Source organism: Sinohyriopsis cumingii, chromosome 12, assembly GCF_028554795.1.
Source record: "Sinohyriopsis cumingii isolate HCF-2022 chromosome 12, ASM2855479v2, whole genome shotgun sequence".
Taxonomy (NCBI): Eukaryota; Metazoa; Mollusca; class Bivalvia; order Unionida; family Unionidae; genus Sinohyriopsis; species Sinohyriopsis cumingii.
The window spans coordinates 115,062,529-115,078,238 of NC_142972.1; the positions used below are offsets into that span (position 1 = coordinate 115,062,529).

The window sequence follows — 15,710 nt, forward strand, 5'->3', positions numbered from 1 at the left end:
TGTATCTGGACTCAAGATTCTACCATATTTATTTGATTATGGTTTTGATAGGCTTAATAGAAAAAGTCAGTTTTGTAATATTTGTCAGCAGACATTTGCTGATTTTTACATTTTTTTATCAGAAAACTAATCTTTTATTCATGCAATTGGTCAAAACTGCTTTCAGATTGATTATCCCGAGGCCACCTTCAAGAGGATATTGCATTTTGCCTATTTGTTTGTCCATTCATGTCTTCATTTTTGAAACCCACAATATCTTGGACCCAGTTTCACATAGAGCCATGAAATGCTTTATGTGGATGCATGATGGGAAGCATAAGACGGCCATACCAAAACTGGGCCACAGTGACCTAAATTATTGTATTGGTCCATTTTAAGTTACTTCAAAGTTGCCATGAAAGATATTTTCCAGCATTCATTATTATTTTATTAGGCTGGAGAAAGACTCCATAGCTAATTGACCATGCTGTGAGATCTGTCACTATACTACTTTGGTTGTAAAGGAGCAGATTGTTTTGGCACGAATGCTGAGTAGGGAAAAATGTACTCAGAATCAGTGCTGAGTCACCCACATACATCAATGAATAGCACATGAAGGAATTTTCAATTTTTTCTGAATACTTTCTTGACAATTAAAAAATGATGCATAAAGGGAAAAATTGGAGAGAAATTCTAGATTGTAATAAATTTTTTGTTGCATTGTCACTTAATAATTAAATGAAAATATGATTTTACCTTTATCTTTTATTTTATAAACTTTTTACCAGATTTCAACATCTCTGTGTTTTATATTTTATTTTGTAGTTCTGCCTGTTTACTTTTATTTGGAAGAGTTTATCTTCCAAAAGTTTTCTTGCAGTTCTTTTTATTTACATTTTAAGAATTTAAGTTTTAAATGAATACTATTAGCCAGTATTGTGTAACATACATACATACATAAATCCAAACAAATAGTAACCTGATTATGTGTTCTGTTATTGTTTAAATTTTCTTTCCTTTTGAAAATACTTTTAAAGTTAGCAGTATTTTTAATCAAAATCAAAATATGTATCTATAATTTTTAGCTCTGCTGGTTCCATATTAAAGGCTTATGTCATGGGATGGTCTTTTTTTGTGTCATATGTTGTTTGATGTCCATCTGTCTGTTAGCATATTTGTTATTGCTACTCTTTCTGAACAACTTGGAGCATTGTGACGAAGCTATACAAACACACATTCATCTGATGATCTAGTTGGTCCTAACTGAAAATGGTGCTATTCAGACATCCAAGTATGGCCACTACAGAAGCAATCTTGAAAATCTTGTTATTGCTACTCCTTCAGAATGGATGGTCACATCATTATGGGGTTTTCATTAAAGGAACTCTTTCGATGTCTAGTTAGTACTAAATAAAAATAGTGCTAATTGAAAATCTCATAATTGCAAGTCTTCTTAATTGGAAGGCATTTTAACATGGGATTTTCATCAGACTTTTTGTGTTGTCTTCTTGGTCCTAAATGAAAATGATGCAAATTGGCCTCAATATGGTTACTGAGGTGGTCAACTTGAAAATATATCCTGATCTTAAATAGATGGCTAGATCAGCAAGGGGTTTTCACCAGGAGATTTTGTATGAGACCTAATTGGTAGTAAGTAAGATGGTACTAATGTTACATCCACAGTGGCTGTCTTGAAAAAATTTCTGTTGCTATTCCCCTTATATGAATGGTCTTACTGACATGAAGGTTTTTCACAAAAAGACTTGTAATGATGTTTACTTGGTCTTAAATGAAAATTGTACTAATCTGACATCCAGTATGTTGACCACAGCAGTTAATTTGAAAATCTTGTTATTGCTGAGGAATATCAAAAAGGTTTCAACACTCAGCAGTTAAGTAGAAGTAATGGTCTTATCTTAAATTCCCAGGGGGAAAAACTGTCTACCCAGAGCACCAGTCCCATTGAGGGACTCTTGTTGAAGTTATTGCCACATTTCTGACAAAAAAGAAAACTACTCCTAGTCCAAATAAATTGACTTTTGTTAAATATCTATCTAAAGCAGTTTTACCCAAAGCAATAGGCCATGTTGTGAGCACAATTTATCAGTACTATTATTATTGAGCTGCAGAGATATTGATCTAAAATATTGTGTGAATTTTTATTTGGATACTCAGTTTTTCTTAATAGTAAATTTTTTTATTGTGTGTTGCATTATTATTTCCACATCAGGTACATTCTATTTTGTTACATTAGTTTGTAGCTGCCAAGACCAGCAGCATGTTCTTTCTTGGAGGAAACAAGAACAACATGAAATTAATTTTTGTATATGAATTTATTTCTTCTCTTTTGAACAGAAAAAAGTTTAAGCAAGAACACTTGAGCTGACTGAGCACTGTTTTTGACAGCTTTGTTACAGTCACTATTATTTTCTCGTTGGAGTAATGTACTTTCAGCTATCCATTAATTACACTCTGAATATCTAAGACCCTATTTCACCAGCAGCTGGCATGTGGATACATTCCTAGCTGAGTTACTGAACTGTACCAAATCTATTCAACAGTTAAATCATTTTTATGCTTGGTCATTTTCAGCTTTCCCGTTGTTAACACCCATAACATCTTGAAACTTACTTCACCTACATGGCCAAGTGGTCTAAAGCACTCTCCATAATGGATCACTGCCATCTCTCCTTTGTCTGCATGGGTTCGAGTCTCGGATTCGGCCAATGTGGGTATGTGAGAAAGCTTGCCAGTAGCTTCTCGTGGGTCGGTGGTTCTTTCCGGGGTTTTCCTGGGTTCTTCCTCCACCATTAATACTGACTACCATGTATAGCATATCGTGTGCTGAAAAATGGCGTTAAACCCAATAACAACAACACCAACTTCACCTACACTTCCAAAAATTGATAGTATTTGAATACATCCTAAACAGTAGCCCAGTTATACAGAAACTAGGTTAATTCTACCTCATTTTCACACTTGAATGATTATTAGTATGATACAGCACTGCATATATCCTGTGTGTGTCAACAATTCCTTGTCTGGTACATAGTTGCAGTATGCCTAGCCCTGTGTTGCTCTGATTCTGGAAGTAAATTTAACATTATGGTAGATACTTGATTTCTGCATGGAGTTCTTATCACTTTCAGGCATTGGAGAGGTTTATTTTCTTTACATTATTCTCCTCTACTGTGTTGGTAGAGGATGAAAGTGACAGACTTAAGAAATCTGATTTCACGTGACATATCACTTACCGAGATTGTATATACATTTAATATTTTAGCCTAATGAGATCTAGCTGCTTCATAACAAATTGTCATTTGGTAAGAAATTGTATTATAATAATCAAATATTTTTCTGAATTTCTTAACAAGGAAGATGACATTGAATGATCTTTTACAGAAATACATATGTATTTATGAAATGTCTTTTGTTTTACAGAGAGATTATAAAACTGAGGGAAGAAAATTCATATCTGAGGAGATTAGTCCATGAGAAGGTAACTGATCATACTTAAGGAGGAATTCAAAAGTTAATTTCATTAAAATCCTGAAATTAAATAGGTAATTGAAAGCTTGAATTTGATTTTTTTGCCAATGAATTTCACTCAAACATTGACAAAATTACACCACTGGTTTCTTATTGATAATGATTAATTTTCACACAATGTCAGCTTATCCAAAAATGAAAAAAATAGTTCCAAATATGAAACTATGTGTATGATAAAAAATAATTTGTGTTTTAACCTAATTTTGGGCTCAAAAAACTCAAAAGATCAGGGTTACTATGACAGAAAGAAAAGAAAAAAAATTGTTTCCTGCACAGTAAGTTCTTCACCACTGACAGTTATGCAACTTGTAGATGGTGTGTTCTTGTGATAGGGAAGCAACCTATTGATTACAGAGTCAAGGGTAAAAGCTCATGGTTGAAAGAAGGAATGGGTTAGATCTCCATCATCTGTGGTTGCATTTGGTGTAAGGGAGAACCTTATTGATTTTGGAACTAAAAGTTCAAAGTTTCTGGGAGAGAAAATAAAGTGGTTTCTGCACAACAATATCAGTGCTACATGATATTCCTCAAAAAAACTTTGTGAATGGCTTGCATTCAATTAGTGCAGTGAAGAAGGCTGTTGATTTTGAAGTCAAATGGTAAGAAGTCAAGGTCACTGACTGGAAGAAGAAAAATGGTTTTTGCACAGTAGCATTAGTTCTACATCACATACCCGGCCCAGACTTTGCTGATGACTTTGCACTTAAGGTAAGGCAGAAGCCAGTTTTGAGGTCAAACATGCCAAGGTCAAGTTCACTAAGACTGCAAGAAGAAAATTAGTTGACATGCAAATGGGGCAAGCATGTCATGTGCAATTCATGGTAATCATTGTGTGCTGATTTACTGATGTGGTCTGCCCATCTATCACTGAATTTTATGTGATATTTTGCTAGCTTAGATTAGCATTGGGAGATAACCCACAGTTAGATCAGGAATAGTACACACCCCACACCTCAGGAGGTAAACCCTCCCATCTGGGAGATTCACAAGTATGCGGTTAATCATATATAATTTAAAAAATGTCCAGTGTAAATAATATTAGGACTCTGATACTCCCACTGCAGAAAGTCTTTGAAACATTATGTTAATTATCTTTGTTTTTGGGGGGTTCATTTTAGTGTAAAATTGACATTTGGGACCAAAATTGAGTTGGGTGCAGCCAGAGTACAGTGATTTCAGTTTACTGGATGAAATTTTAATAAAATTAAAAGTTGGAACTAAAACTATGATTGGGTTTCAGAGTGATTTTGGTTTACTGAGGTTTCGGTCTTGAGAGGTTTCACTGCAGTTTTGCTTCTTATGTGGCATTGTTATTAAGTCTTGCATGTATGTCAGTTTGAAGTATTCTAATATTAGTCACAAGATTCCACTTTGGTTGATATTTTAGTTGATCTATAAATATGCATCACTGATTAAGTCTCTTGACTACATTTGACAAGGACAATAAAATGAAATCAACAAATAAAGAATGTTCCATCTAAACCTACGCTGGTCACAGAGAATGCAGCTTCTTTTAAATATCTATCACTACCAGATATACCAGTTACTAAAAATTCTATTGAAATTCATGCAACATTCTAAATTAATTCTATTGGTAACTATAAATGGTAAAGTGTCTTCCATCATAAATATGTTTTACTGAAACATTAGTTTTTCTGTAGTGTTTTATGGCACAGCAACAAAAGTAGGTTATTTAGTGCTGAAGTGATTGTAGTAAGGTACATTGCCCAAGGATACCCCATGGTAGGTGACCCAGGTTGATGTCCTGGTAGGATTCTAACCTGCACCCTTTCAGTCATGAGTCTCGCACACCAACCACTGAGCCACTCTGGTTCATTTTACCGGAATAGCTCAAAATTTCAAAATCAGACTATATTTTGTTTTAGGTCACATGAGATCGGTGTATGTACATGTACTGATATACAAAAATATTTGTACAACCTAAAAAGCCTGCATCTGCGATAAAGAGATGTTCGTTATTTCCAAGACATATTTTTTTTAAAAAATCTTTGTCATGATTACAGTCATGATGCTTTATAGATGATATTGTTAGTAATAGTTGTAGTAGTATTATCATCATCATCATCATCATCATCATCATTTTTGTTATATAAACATAGATAAAAGTTGATATAATTGACTTGGTTATTTTTCTCTTTTTTCAGACCCAAGGAATCCACTCTCTGTAAGTGAAACTGTCTGTCTTCATCTGTAAAATAACATTGTAAACTACATCTTTGAATAGGAGTAGTACATTACCTGCTACTGTTGCATTGTTTTTCTTCGAAGAACTCACTGTCCCTTGTCCAAGCTATATAATTCTTACCTCCATTTGGTAATGGTATGTTCCAGAACTGAAAAGAAGAAGATCCCAGTTAGACATGTTCAGTTTTGCTCATCAAAGCACCTTATGTTCTCAGCTTAAACATATTTATGGGCATCCTTCATATGATTTTGTTTGACTGAGTGTTGGTCTTGTCAGTACTTGCTAAATTTGAGTGTTATCTTTGCCTTTTTTGTACCATGCTTCATATGCGGTGCTTTAGTTAATTGCATCCACCTTTTAATGCTAAGGTGAGTATAGTTGACCTCTCTATACGTTTGCATTTTAGTGTTTTTACAGTTGACCATTATGCTGTCTTTGGTTGGAGCCAGTGTGGAACTTGGCAGAAAGTCATCACATTTTATATGGGGAGGATGAAAGGCACATTTTCCACCTTGTCATCAATGGACAACCCTCTCTTTTCCCAGGAGTCTTGAAAAGATCACATCAGGCCCACTGATCCCTGATATTGCATCTGATTTCCTTGGACAATGTACACATTAGACATTTGCAGTTTTGCTTGTTGAAAGTGCCTATGTTCTAAATTTGAATATAGCTTTTTGGACCAAATGGGACAAGTTTCTGATTGAAGCCTACCTGCTCCACTTCCATGAAATCCTTGTTCACAAATAAGTCAGATTGTAGGTGGGTTACTTATTTGGAGCAGAAGGGTTAGTTCATTGTTTCTGGAAGAAATTGCCTTGTGGATAAACAATTTGCAGATGAGGACAGTATATTTAACCATAAAGTGGGTTTCTAAGTAAGGAGTCATTGTGTGATGGTCTCTGATGACAACACTCTAGTGGTAGTGTACCTCGGGTAACATGGAGGCATACATGCACTTTTTCTTTGTGTGGAGGTATGAAACCTCTTTTGATGGGGACCTCGGAAGGAACTACCCTCTGAGATTGTCATATTCCTGACAAGAAGAAAATTCTGCTGAAAGTCTGTCCAGGGGAGGCAAGCTGGACCTCATGGAATGGTCTCTGCACCATTCCATAGTAGATTCCATGTTCAGACTGTAGAGAAGACCTTTGGTGGACTTGTTCATGATGAGACTTAACAAGCTCCCTTGTTAGTTTCTCCAGTCCCAGAAAATGTGGCCAAGACAGTGGATGGCCTTAGTCTGAAGTTGGATAATCTGTCTGCATTCAATTTTCTATCTATTATAAATACTACACAAAGTTGGATCTCCACTGCACTGCTTACTTTTGGTAGACAGACCCAGGTAATTGCATTAGAGAAAAGACCTGCTGTTACAGCCAGTTATCTCCTTTAAAAAATAGCCTCAAATTTTCCACCTTCATACTTGGCTCATCTTGAAAAGATCTCTCCACCAGGCAAAAGTTTTTGAACAAGGTTGGTAATGACATTTTTCAGTCCAGGAGGCAGTCTATATCCAGGGTCTATGATGCAAAGTGGAGAATCCTTGTAATGGATGAAGTAGGAAATATCTTAATCCCAACTGTGCCTGTGTGAGTGCAGTAGCAGACTCTTACCTTCTTTTTCAAAGAGATAATGCTCATTCCCTACTTAAGGGCTTGAGGGCAGTCCTATCCAACACACTCAAATTCACAAGGTCCAGCCATTGGTTCAGATCCTTATATTTCTGATTTTATCAGGTATTTTGACCTGCAGAGACCAGTTTCTCACTCTCTAATGCCTAGATGGAATCTCTTATTCATGTCATGGTTTTTGTCCAACAAACTCGAACACTCCCCCTCCCTCAGTCTGTTAAATGAACTGTTTTCTTTTCTCATTGTCTATGAGATGAGGAGCAGTGCTGTTTTGGCTACCTTTGATTGCTCTACTCTCTATAAAAATCTCATCTTTTTCGTATATGTGCTGAGGATGATAAGGAGAGACTCTTATTCCCAGTTAGGGCTTTATGGTACACTTTGGCTACTTCCAAAGGAAGAACAAAGGGTAGGAAGTATCTTTTCCTTCCTCTTAAAGGCTCAGCTATTTCCAGGTGGTTTGTCCGCATAATAATGAAGTATCATCAGTCTGTTTCTGAGGGCAATGTTTCTTTCATGAAATTTAATGCCCATGAAGTTTGAACATTTACTTGATTTATGGGCATATCTAACTAATTCATCACTGGAGGCATATTTTCTATGGGACTAAAAGTTGTGATACTGAAAATGGTCCAAATTCATATTCCCACAACAATTGCAAACTTAGCAACGCAGTAGCAACTGGTAATGTATTACTAAAATTAAAATGTTTTCAGAGGAGGGGGTAAAATTATTTTTAATGATGTAATAGCTACCTGATGCTGTTGATAGATTTCCTTCTCCTGATCTGTGTTCGTTTTCTTCTGGACTTCTAGAACTTCCATCTAAAAATTTCCCAGAAAGGTAAGCAACACAATATGATGGTAAATATTACATCATTAAAATTATTTTTGCTCTCTTAATACACTACATCCAATTTGGTTTCCTCTACAAGGTAAAGGATGGGTCAGAAGTGTCTCTTCCTACCTATTAGCAGTCTTTCTCACTGTCAAGAGACTTATCCATCACAGAGAAGGACCTTCCATTTATGGCAGTTAAAGAACTGAGGCATTTTTTGTGAGATCTTATGTAATGGCAAAAGTGGCTCAATCTATCAATCTTCTGTCAGCTTATAATAGTGAACACTTCTACCATAAACAATAGTTATACACTAAATTTGTTGAGGCCATCAGCCTCCATCCTAACTGGTAAAACTTAAGCAGTGGAATAGTAGCAGGAAATTGATTTCTGCTATTTTGATGTAGTTTTTTTCTAGTTTGGGATATTTAAAACTTTTTTAAATTATATAATACCAGCTACTACAGCAAAGATTGCCTTCTCAAACCCCACACTAATGTACTACTCTATGTGCAAGTCAAGCAGGATATTATTCCTTATGGTGATGCAGAAGTCAGATCAAGGTTATATTCTTGTTAGAATCTTCCAAGCCATGTTCTGCCAAGTTACATAGGAATCATGTAGCTTGGACTAGGGACTGTGAGTCCCAGGAAGAAAAACCATGCATAAGTGGTTGATTTTGTAATATTAAATTAGATGAATACATTTTGCATTAACTGTTGTAAAATATCAGGTTTAAACTGATGCATATTCATTCTATCTAAAACTGGTATGTTAGTACGATTGAAAAGTAGCTTCTTATAGAGATAGAAATTAATAGTTTCAGTATGCCCTAAAAATTAAAAATGTTGGCCAAATGGTAGACGTTTGTTATTTTTTTGTAGGATTCTCTGGTCACAATATTTAAATTTAAACTTATCTTGAGTTGGAATATCTGCTTCCATGTTTATACTCAGGAAAGACAAAGACCATTGCATATATATCCAGCAAGTTTTGCACTGGGTTCCAGATCTTAATAAAGTTCACTACATTTGATTCTTGTCTTGTTCCATTATTGCATATAGCTTCATTGTATCATTACATATTGGTACTTCACCTGATCACATTAACATAGTATTAATCTCTGCTACCTCCAAATCTGGCTATTCTTGAAAGATGAAACAAATTTCTTTCTGTATATCTGTCATATTGACAAAAGGAAGCAATTATACATTCTACCTGTGAGTTGGCTACCATTATACCCATATATAACTTGCTTTCAGCTTTCACTGAAAACTGTAACACATATCTTCAAGAATCCAATTTATTATCTATATAGTAAGACAAAATGTCGTTTTATATGGTGCATACAAATTTGTTTAATTCTGGTATATTTATTCAGATTCTGCATTTACAGTTTGTTACATTCACGTGATTTTGACTGGTTACATACAGTCCTCTCCAGTGAATATGTTCTAAATTGTTTGGTTAATGCAGGTTGGCATTTATTTCAACAGTTTATACATATTTTGTTGTTTTTCTCTTCTTCATTACAAAGATCAGAACATTATACAAAGTGTAATCACTTCTGAACACCAGGTGCTCATCAACACACACATGCAGAGTGTGCAATCCTTGGTCTAAAATTTGGAGGAGTCAACTTGACAGATACAAAAACAGCACTATTCATTTCATAACTGCAAGAAATGCTTAGCATATGCCATATGTCTGAGTTGTTGATTAGTCTTCTGGGGGATGTGTTGCAGTGCTGCCTCCACCCCCACCCCCAAGGTGCAGTAAACAGCATTGGAACATTCTGTATCAGAAAATAGAGCAGAAATCAATCAAGCATTGGAATCACATATGAACTCATTGATTCCAAAGTTTTATCATCAAGATTATAGATGATTTGTGTTGGAACCCCATTGGGAATAACCCTATGACCCAGCCCACAAGGAATGATGGTTCACAGTCAGATATCACTCAGCCAAATTTGACAAACTCTTCCCTACCTGTGAGATGCGAGCATTTATAAGGATCATGTATCCCATCCATACATGAAAATAATTCAAGTTAGACATCAAGATGTATAATTTAGCCAACTGAGCTGACCGAATCATAGTTGAACTTTTACTTGCCAGCCAGACTGCAAGTCCCTATAAACTGGTGATTAGGAAAGTTTTCATTTTGATTTGTATGACCAATCAGATGCTTTGCTGATTGAATGGCCTGGCTGACTGGTATGGCATGTATCATTGTTTGAATTCTGTCAGCCGGTCAAGCTGTATGAATGAGCTGTGTATGATTACAAACCAACCAGCCACTTATTCTGATAGCAATGATGTCATATGCCAAACAGACCACACAGCTAACTGGCCAGCCAGCTGGCTGTATTGATCAGCTGACTGCACCAGTCATTCAGAGTGAACTGACTTTATTTACAGAGCCGACTTGATATAGCCTAATGGGCTGTGCCACACGCACTCTATATATAATGCAACTACCACAGACAGCACATCCAATAGCATAATGATGATGCATGCTGAAGATACTTAATCGTCATTACTAAATGGAATGCTGTATATCTAGACCTTTTGTGTACAGATAGAAGGAAATCCACCCACAAGTTGGTTGGGATGAAACTAAACTACTGGAACATTTTGATCCCACTGTGATGGAATTCAGCATCAAATTTGCAATGGAGGAAATCTATAGGATTTTGCCTTCATCCGACTGCCCCCTCCACCAACAGTCAAACCTACCTATCATGTCAAGGCTGTGCTTGATGTATATGATGACAGCAATCCATCCTTCATAACTCCACTGCAGTCCTCAAAAAGTTTAGAAATTACTGTATGTATTTCAGAGAAAATTTACCATCTCAGTCATGCAAGAGCATCTTGATGAGTTGAGTACCTGAAAGTTTCTCATCCTACTGGTACAAATCTCAAATAGATGCATACTGCCTGTAATTACCAAGCATAGATAAGGATATTTCCTCAGTCAATATGACTGCCCTAGTCTGTTACAAAATAGATAGTCTTTTCTTTATTGCTATTAGATACCTGGCAAAGAATGTTTGTGTTAACTTCCTCACTACTTGGCCTGGCCATCTTTGGCTGCATATTGAGTAGTTAAGAAGGCTGGAAAAGATTGTGCTTTGGATATGCTGAGCCATATCACCATGGTAGCAAAATAGGGCAGCCCATTGCAAAATGGCTAATGCCCTTAAAGCCTCTTGCAGAATGGATTTAATTAGAAAAGATGCACTCTTCTTTAAAGCCACATCCTATGGCTGTCTTGCTTACCCTCCCTTACAGTTCACTGCTTTTATTTGAAGGTCAAATTAAGGAGATGCAAAATCAGATGGCACAATTGTTGTCCCTTCCAACTTTCAGCAAAAATCCCATATCTGCACAACCCTTTTCAGTTCATGTTTCAGCCAAGAGACAGTTGCCATCAGAAATATGCTAGAGACAATTTTCATATGGCCCTAACTTTTACAATCAGGCAAGGATAGGTTTCTCATCGTTGAAGCCTTCTGTCATAAGGTTTTTGTTTGTGAAGGTGCTATAAAAGCCTTGTACTCAGGGCTTCTATTCCAGGACCTTTTTGGTCCAAAATGTTTGGCAAGTTGAGACCTGTAATAGACTTTGGCTGGCTCAGTCAATTTATTTCTGCCCCCAAATTGTAGAAGGAGATGGCAAAGTCTGCCTATCATTCAGTGTAATGCTTTGAGAATGCAGAAACAGTTTCAGTCTGTTAGAGGTGTATTTCCACATACCAAGTCATAGAGCATAACAAAAATATGTCCAGTTTGTATACCAGGGAACAGTATAGCAATTCCAGGCACTTTCTTTCAGCCCATCACAAAAATGTTGGTGAAATATCCAAGTCAGCAACTTTGTTTTTTTCCACAGCATGAACAGTCTTCTTTTCCTCTTTGACAGTCAAGGTTGGATAATCATTCGGAACAAGTCTGACATTAACATCTCCCTAACATTTTATCCATCTAATCATGGAGTTTTTAGCACGCATCAGTTTGGTATGTCTTCCTTCCAAATGCATCAAAAACATCATTCACACATCAGAGAGGATGTTGTTACATTTTTGGCACATGATAGGCTGGCTGTTCATGGTCTCTAGTATATTTGGTGGAGGAAGAACTTGGCAAGAACCACTGACTCACAGGAAGTTAATAGCAAGCTTCCTCACATACCTACATTTGCTGAGCCCAAGATTCAAAACCATGTGCTGAGATTTCAGTGATCCATAAAGGCAAGTTCCTTAGATAACTCAGCCACCTGAGGCCCCCAGAGAGGGTGTCAAACAAAACATTGTACCTCTTCCTCCCAAATACATGTACATTGAAAACATCATTCATACATCCGAGAGGATGTCAAACAAGATATTTGGTAAGGGAGTTCATTCAACACCTCAGCATATTAAATGCAGCAGTGAACTTGTTACAGATGGCCTGCCTTTACATGCATCCCTGACTAGCTGGCCCGATGGTATAATGGCAGCCAGTGATGGGCCATCTGGATTACCACATTACTATCTCTACTAATAAAAAAACACTTCAATTTACGATTGCAAGATAGGAAGTGGCTAATGGCATGATTACCCCCAGAAATCCCACAACCAGAAATAATTTGTATAGATATCTGTTTGTCAGGTTCAGTTGCTACTCGTACCAGACCTTGCAATGGTCAGTAGCAAATGGATGGTTCAGATGAAGGCTCATAAGATCATCTTGATCATCTTGGAAATGAAACTAAAGCAATTCACAATGCCTTCTACTATTGAGTCAAACACATTTGAGGAAAGATGGTCTTGATAATTTTGGACAATTCAGGCATGGTTATATACCTCTTAAAACAAAGAGGGACAAAATCATTACAACCCAACATCATGGTATGTGATACCCTTCAAGGGTGTGCCCAGTATTAAATATTGAAGTTTGATACATATTGGGTAAACTAAACATATTAGCCAACTCATTATTGTGGAGATGACAACTGCTTCACACAGAATGGTCTCTTCCCTGCCAATATTTAACTAGATTTGCACACTGTGGGACCACCTGTTGATAGATTTTTTTGCAACAGGGTGAAAGAACAAAATGCCCACCCTCCTGTCTTCATTTCTGGACCCAGAATCATGGGCCATCAGTGATCTTTCAATCACCTTGGAGGGAATTTAGGCATACAGTTTCATCTCCATCTTTATCCCAAAACTAATTCATAAAATGAGGGCAAATTCTGCAAAATAGTTACGATTGCCTTTCTACAATAGAACAAATCCTGTATCAATGATCTGCTTGCCTTAGCAGTAGACACACCCAAGAAAGTTATAGTGACCGCAACCTTGCTCAAGCATCCAAGATTATCACTATTCCGTCATCCATATCCTGAGAAACACCTTCTTCAAATTTGACTGTTTGGTAAAAGGGTGTTATCAAATCAGCCTACTCTGAACTCTCTCAGGATCAGCTACAATTAATAAAAATACTGACTTATAAGATAAGATCAGTTTCCATGAACCTGGCCTTTAAATGTAATGTCTCAATTTGAGACACACTGGAGTCGTTCAGATAGTATGTTCTTCATCTTCCATCTGCTTGACATGGTCTCAGAAAGAACTGAATCTTGTCAGGCCATTGGTAGCTGCCCAGAAAGTGACCATGCTGGATTTATAAAAACAACTTTGGACCCAGGTGAGAATTTTCCACTTTCATTGGATTCAGCTGGAAAACTTTTGATGGTAGACATCAATCAAGTGCAGAATCACGTGGTTTACTCTTGCATATTTATTAATAGGACTAAACTAACAGTAATCAGTGTTCATCCTTTTAGTAGTGCTGTCTTGGTCCTACTAGATGACACATCTAGAGGCAGGATGCTCATCATTTTTACCTATTATCCTAATGTTAATTTGATCAGGTATTTAATGGAGAAATAACTATTTTAAAGTAAATTATTTTTTCCCAATAGTATTTATGTGATCACACTACTAAAAACCACTCCCACATTTTCCTGCAATGTGAACACCCTATTAACTGTTTCACTCAAGTGGATATTGGTTATATATGGGTATAACAGTTGAAGGAAGAGATAAACTATAGGAGTAGCTTCCCATTGTATGATTCGTAGACAGAAATTTTTTCATCTTTCAGGAGGGTTGGATTCAGAGGTAGCAGAGAATAATCATAATGTTAATGTGATCAGGTAATGTATTAATGGAGAAACATTTACTTAAATATTTGTTTTCTCTTCTTCCCTGTGGCCATGCTGTTTTTGTGGGTGGAGGTTGTGCACTTTTCCAGTCTGGCTTGGTTTATTTTTACTGTATTAGTTCTTTAAATCTTGCTGTTCGAACAGTGTTGAGCAGTTTTCAAAATTTACATTTAGAAGCTGCTGACGTTTGGATTAAAAAGGTTTGAAACACAGAGGAAAAACCTTCAAGAAAGCCACTGGTTTGACCTTAAATTTACAAACTTTTGAAACAGAGGAAAAACCTTCAAAAATGTCACTGGTCTGACCTTAAATTTACTGGATTCTAACTGCCAGGCAGTCACTAATTTCAAATGCTGATGATAAGGAAAATTCAGACACTTAAGAAAAACAGCTATAACTTTGAAGAACAGTTGCCCTGTTGCATTGAACTGTGATTAGAGTTTGCAAACCCAATCCTATCATTGTTTGGGGAAAAGAATTGCTGTTTGGTACGAAGTTAAAATAACTATAAATCCAGAGTTATATCTAAGGCCAGATAAACCTTGCTAGGGATTATGTTACTGTGATCAGCTTTTTATAGCTTGGGTTTTTATTATTTGTATATTTTTCTTAAATCAGACCAAAGTATTCTCAGTTGGAGAGATCAACAAGATCTCCTGTTTTATACAGAGGTAGGTTTGTTTGCTGTTCAATGTCTTTGATAGATCTTTATTGGTTATATTTTGATTGATTTTATTCTTAATTTATCTTGTTGAGTTGCCAGTATTATTTTCATCACACAAACTAGTGTATGCACTTGAAGAACTTCATTTGTCAGTTGACTATACAGTAAAACTTGTCTTGAAAGACCTCCACTAAAGTGTATTGCCTGTCTTCAGAAATAGATTTATATAGCTTGAAGTGAAGGTCCATGACAATTTTTACTCTTATTATTTGATATTAACTTCAAAATATAAATGAAGTTTGGAAAAACTCATAGCTTAAATTTATAACATTTTGGTTCAGGATGTATGATTGGTAAGAAACATCAGAGGGTGTCTGAATAGTTCATTCTGTCACAAGGTTTGTATTGCAGTGAGCTGTACACGGCTGATAAGAATGTCACTGGAGTGAAATATTTTCATAAACTCAAAAAATGAACCACCTTGAGGTATGTTTGTTATTAATTCAGCTGATACTTTTTGGGCAGTGAGGATTTAAATCAATGACTTGACCAAAATGGAAGTAAACAGGTGATGCTGTGAAAACTGGGACTATGACTTGAAAAATGGACAAAAACGTGTTTTT

General features: G+C 36.2%; 1 protein-coding gene across 1 annotated transcript in view; it reads left to right on the forward strand.

Moving 5' to 3' along the window:
* Positions 1-15,710, forward strand: part of LOC149787289 (uncharacterized) — an 85,634-nt gene that overhangs the window by 49,481 nt on the left and 20,443 nt on the right. Inside the window, exons 7-9 of the mRNA XM_089978364.1 lie at positions 3,421-3,478; positions 5,694-5,713; positions 15,042-15,094. Coding sequence (XP_089834490.1) covers positions 3,421-3,478; positions 5,694-5,713; positions 15,042-15,094 — 131 coding nt within the window. The remainder of the gene's footprint in view (positions 1-3,420; positions 3,479-5,693; positions 5,714-15,041; positions 15,095-15,710) is intronic.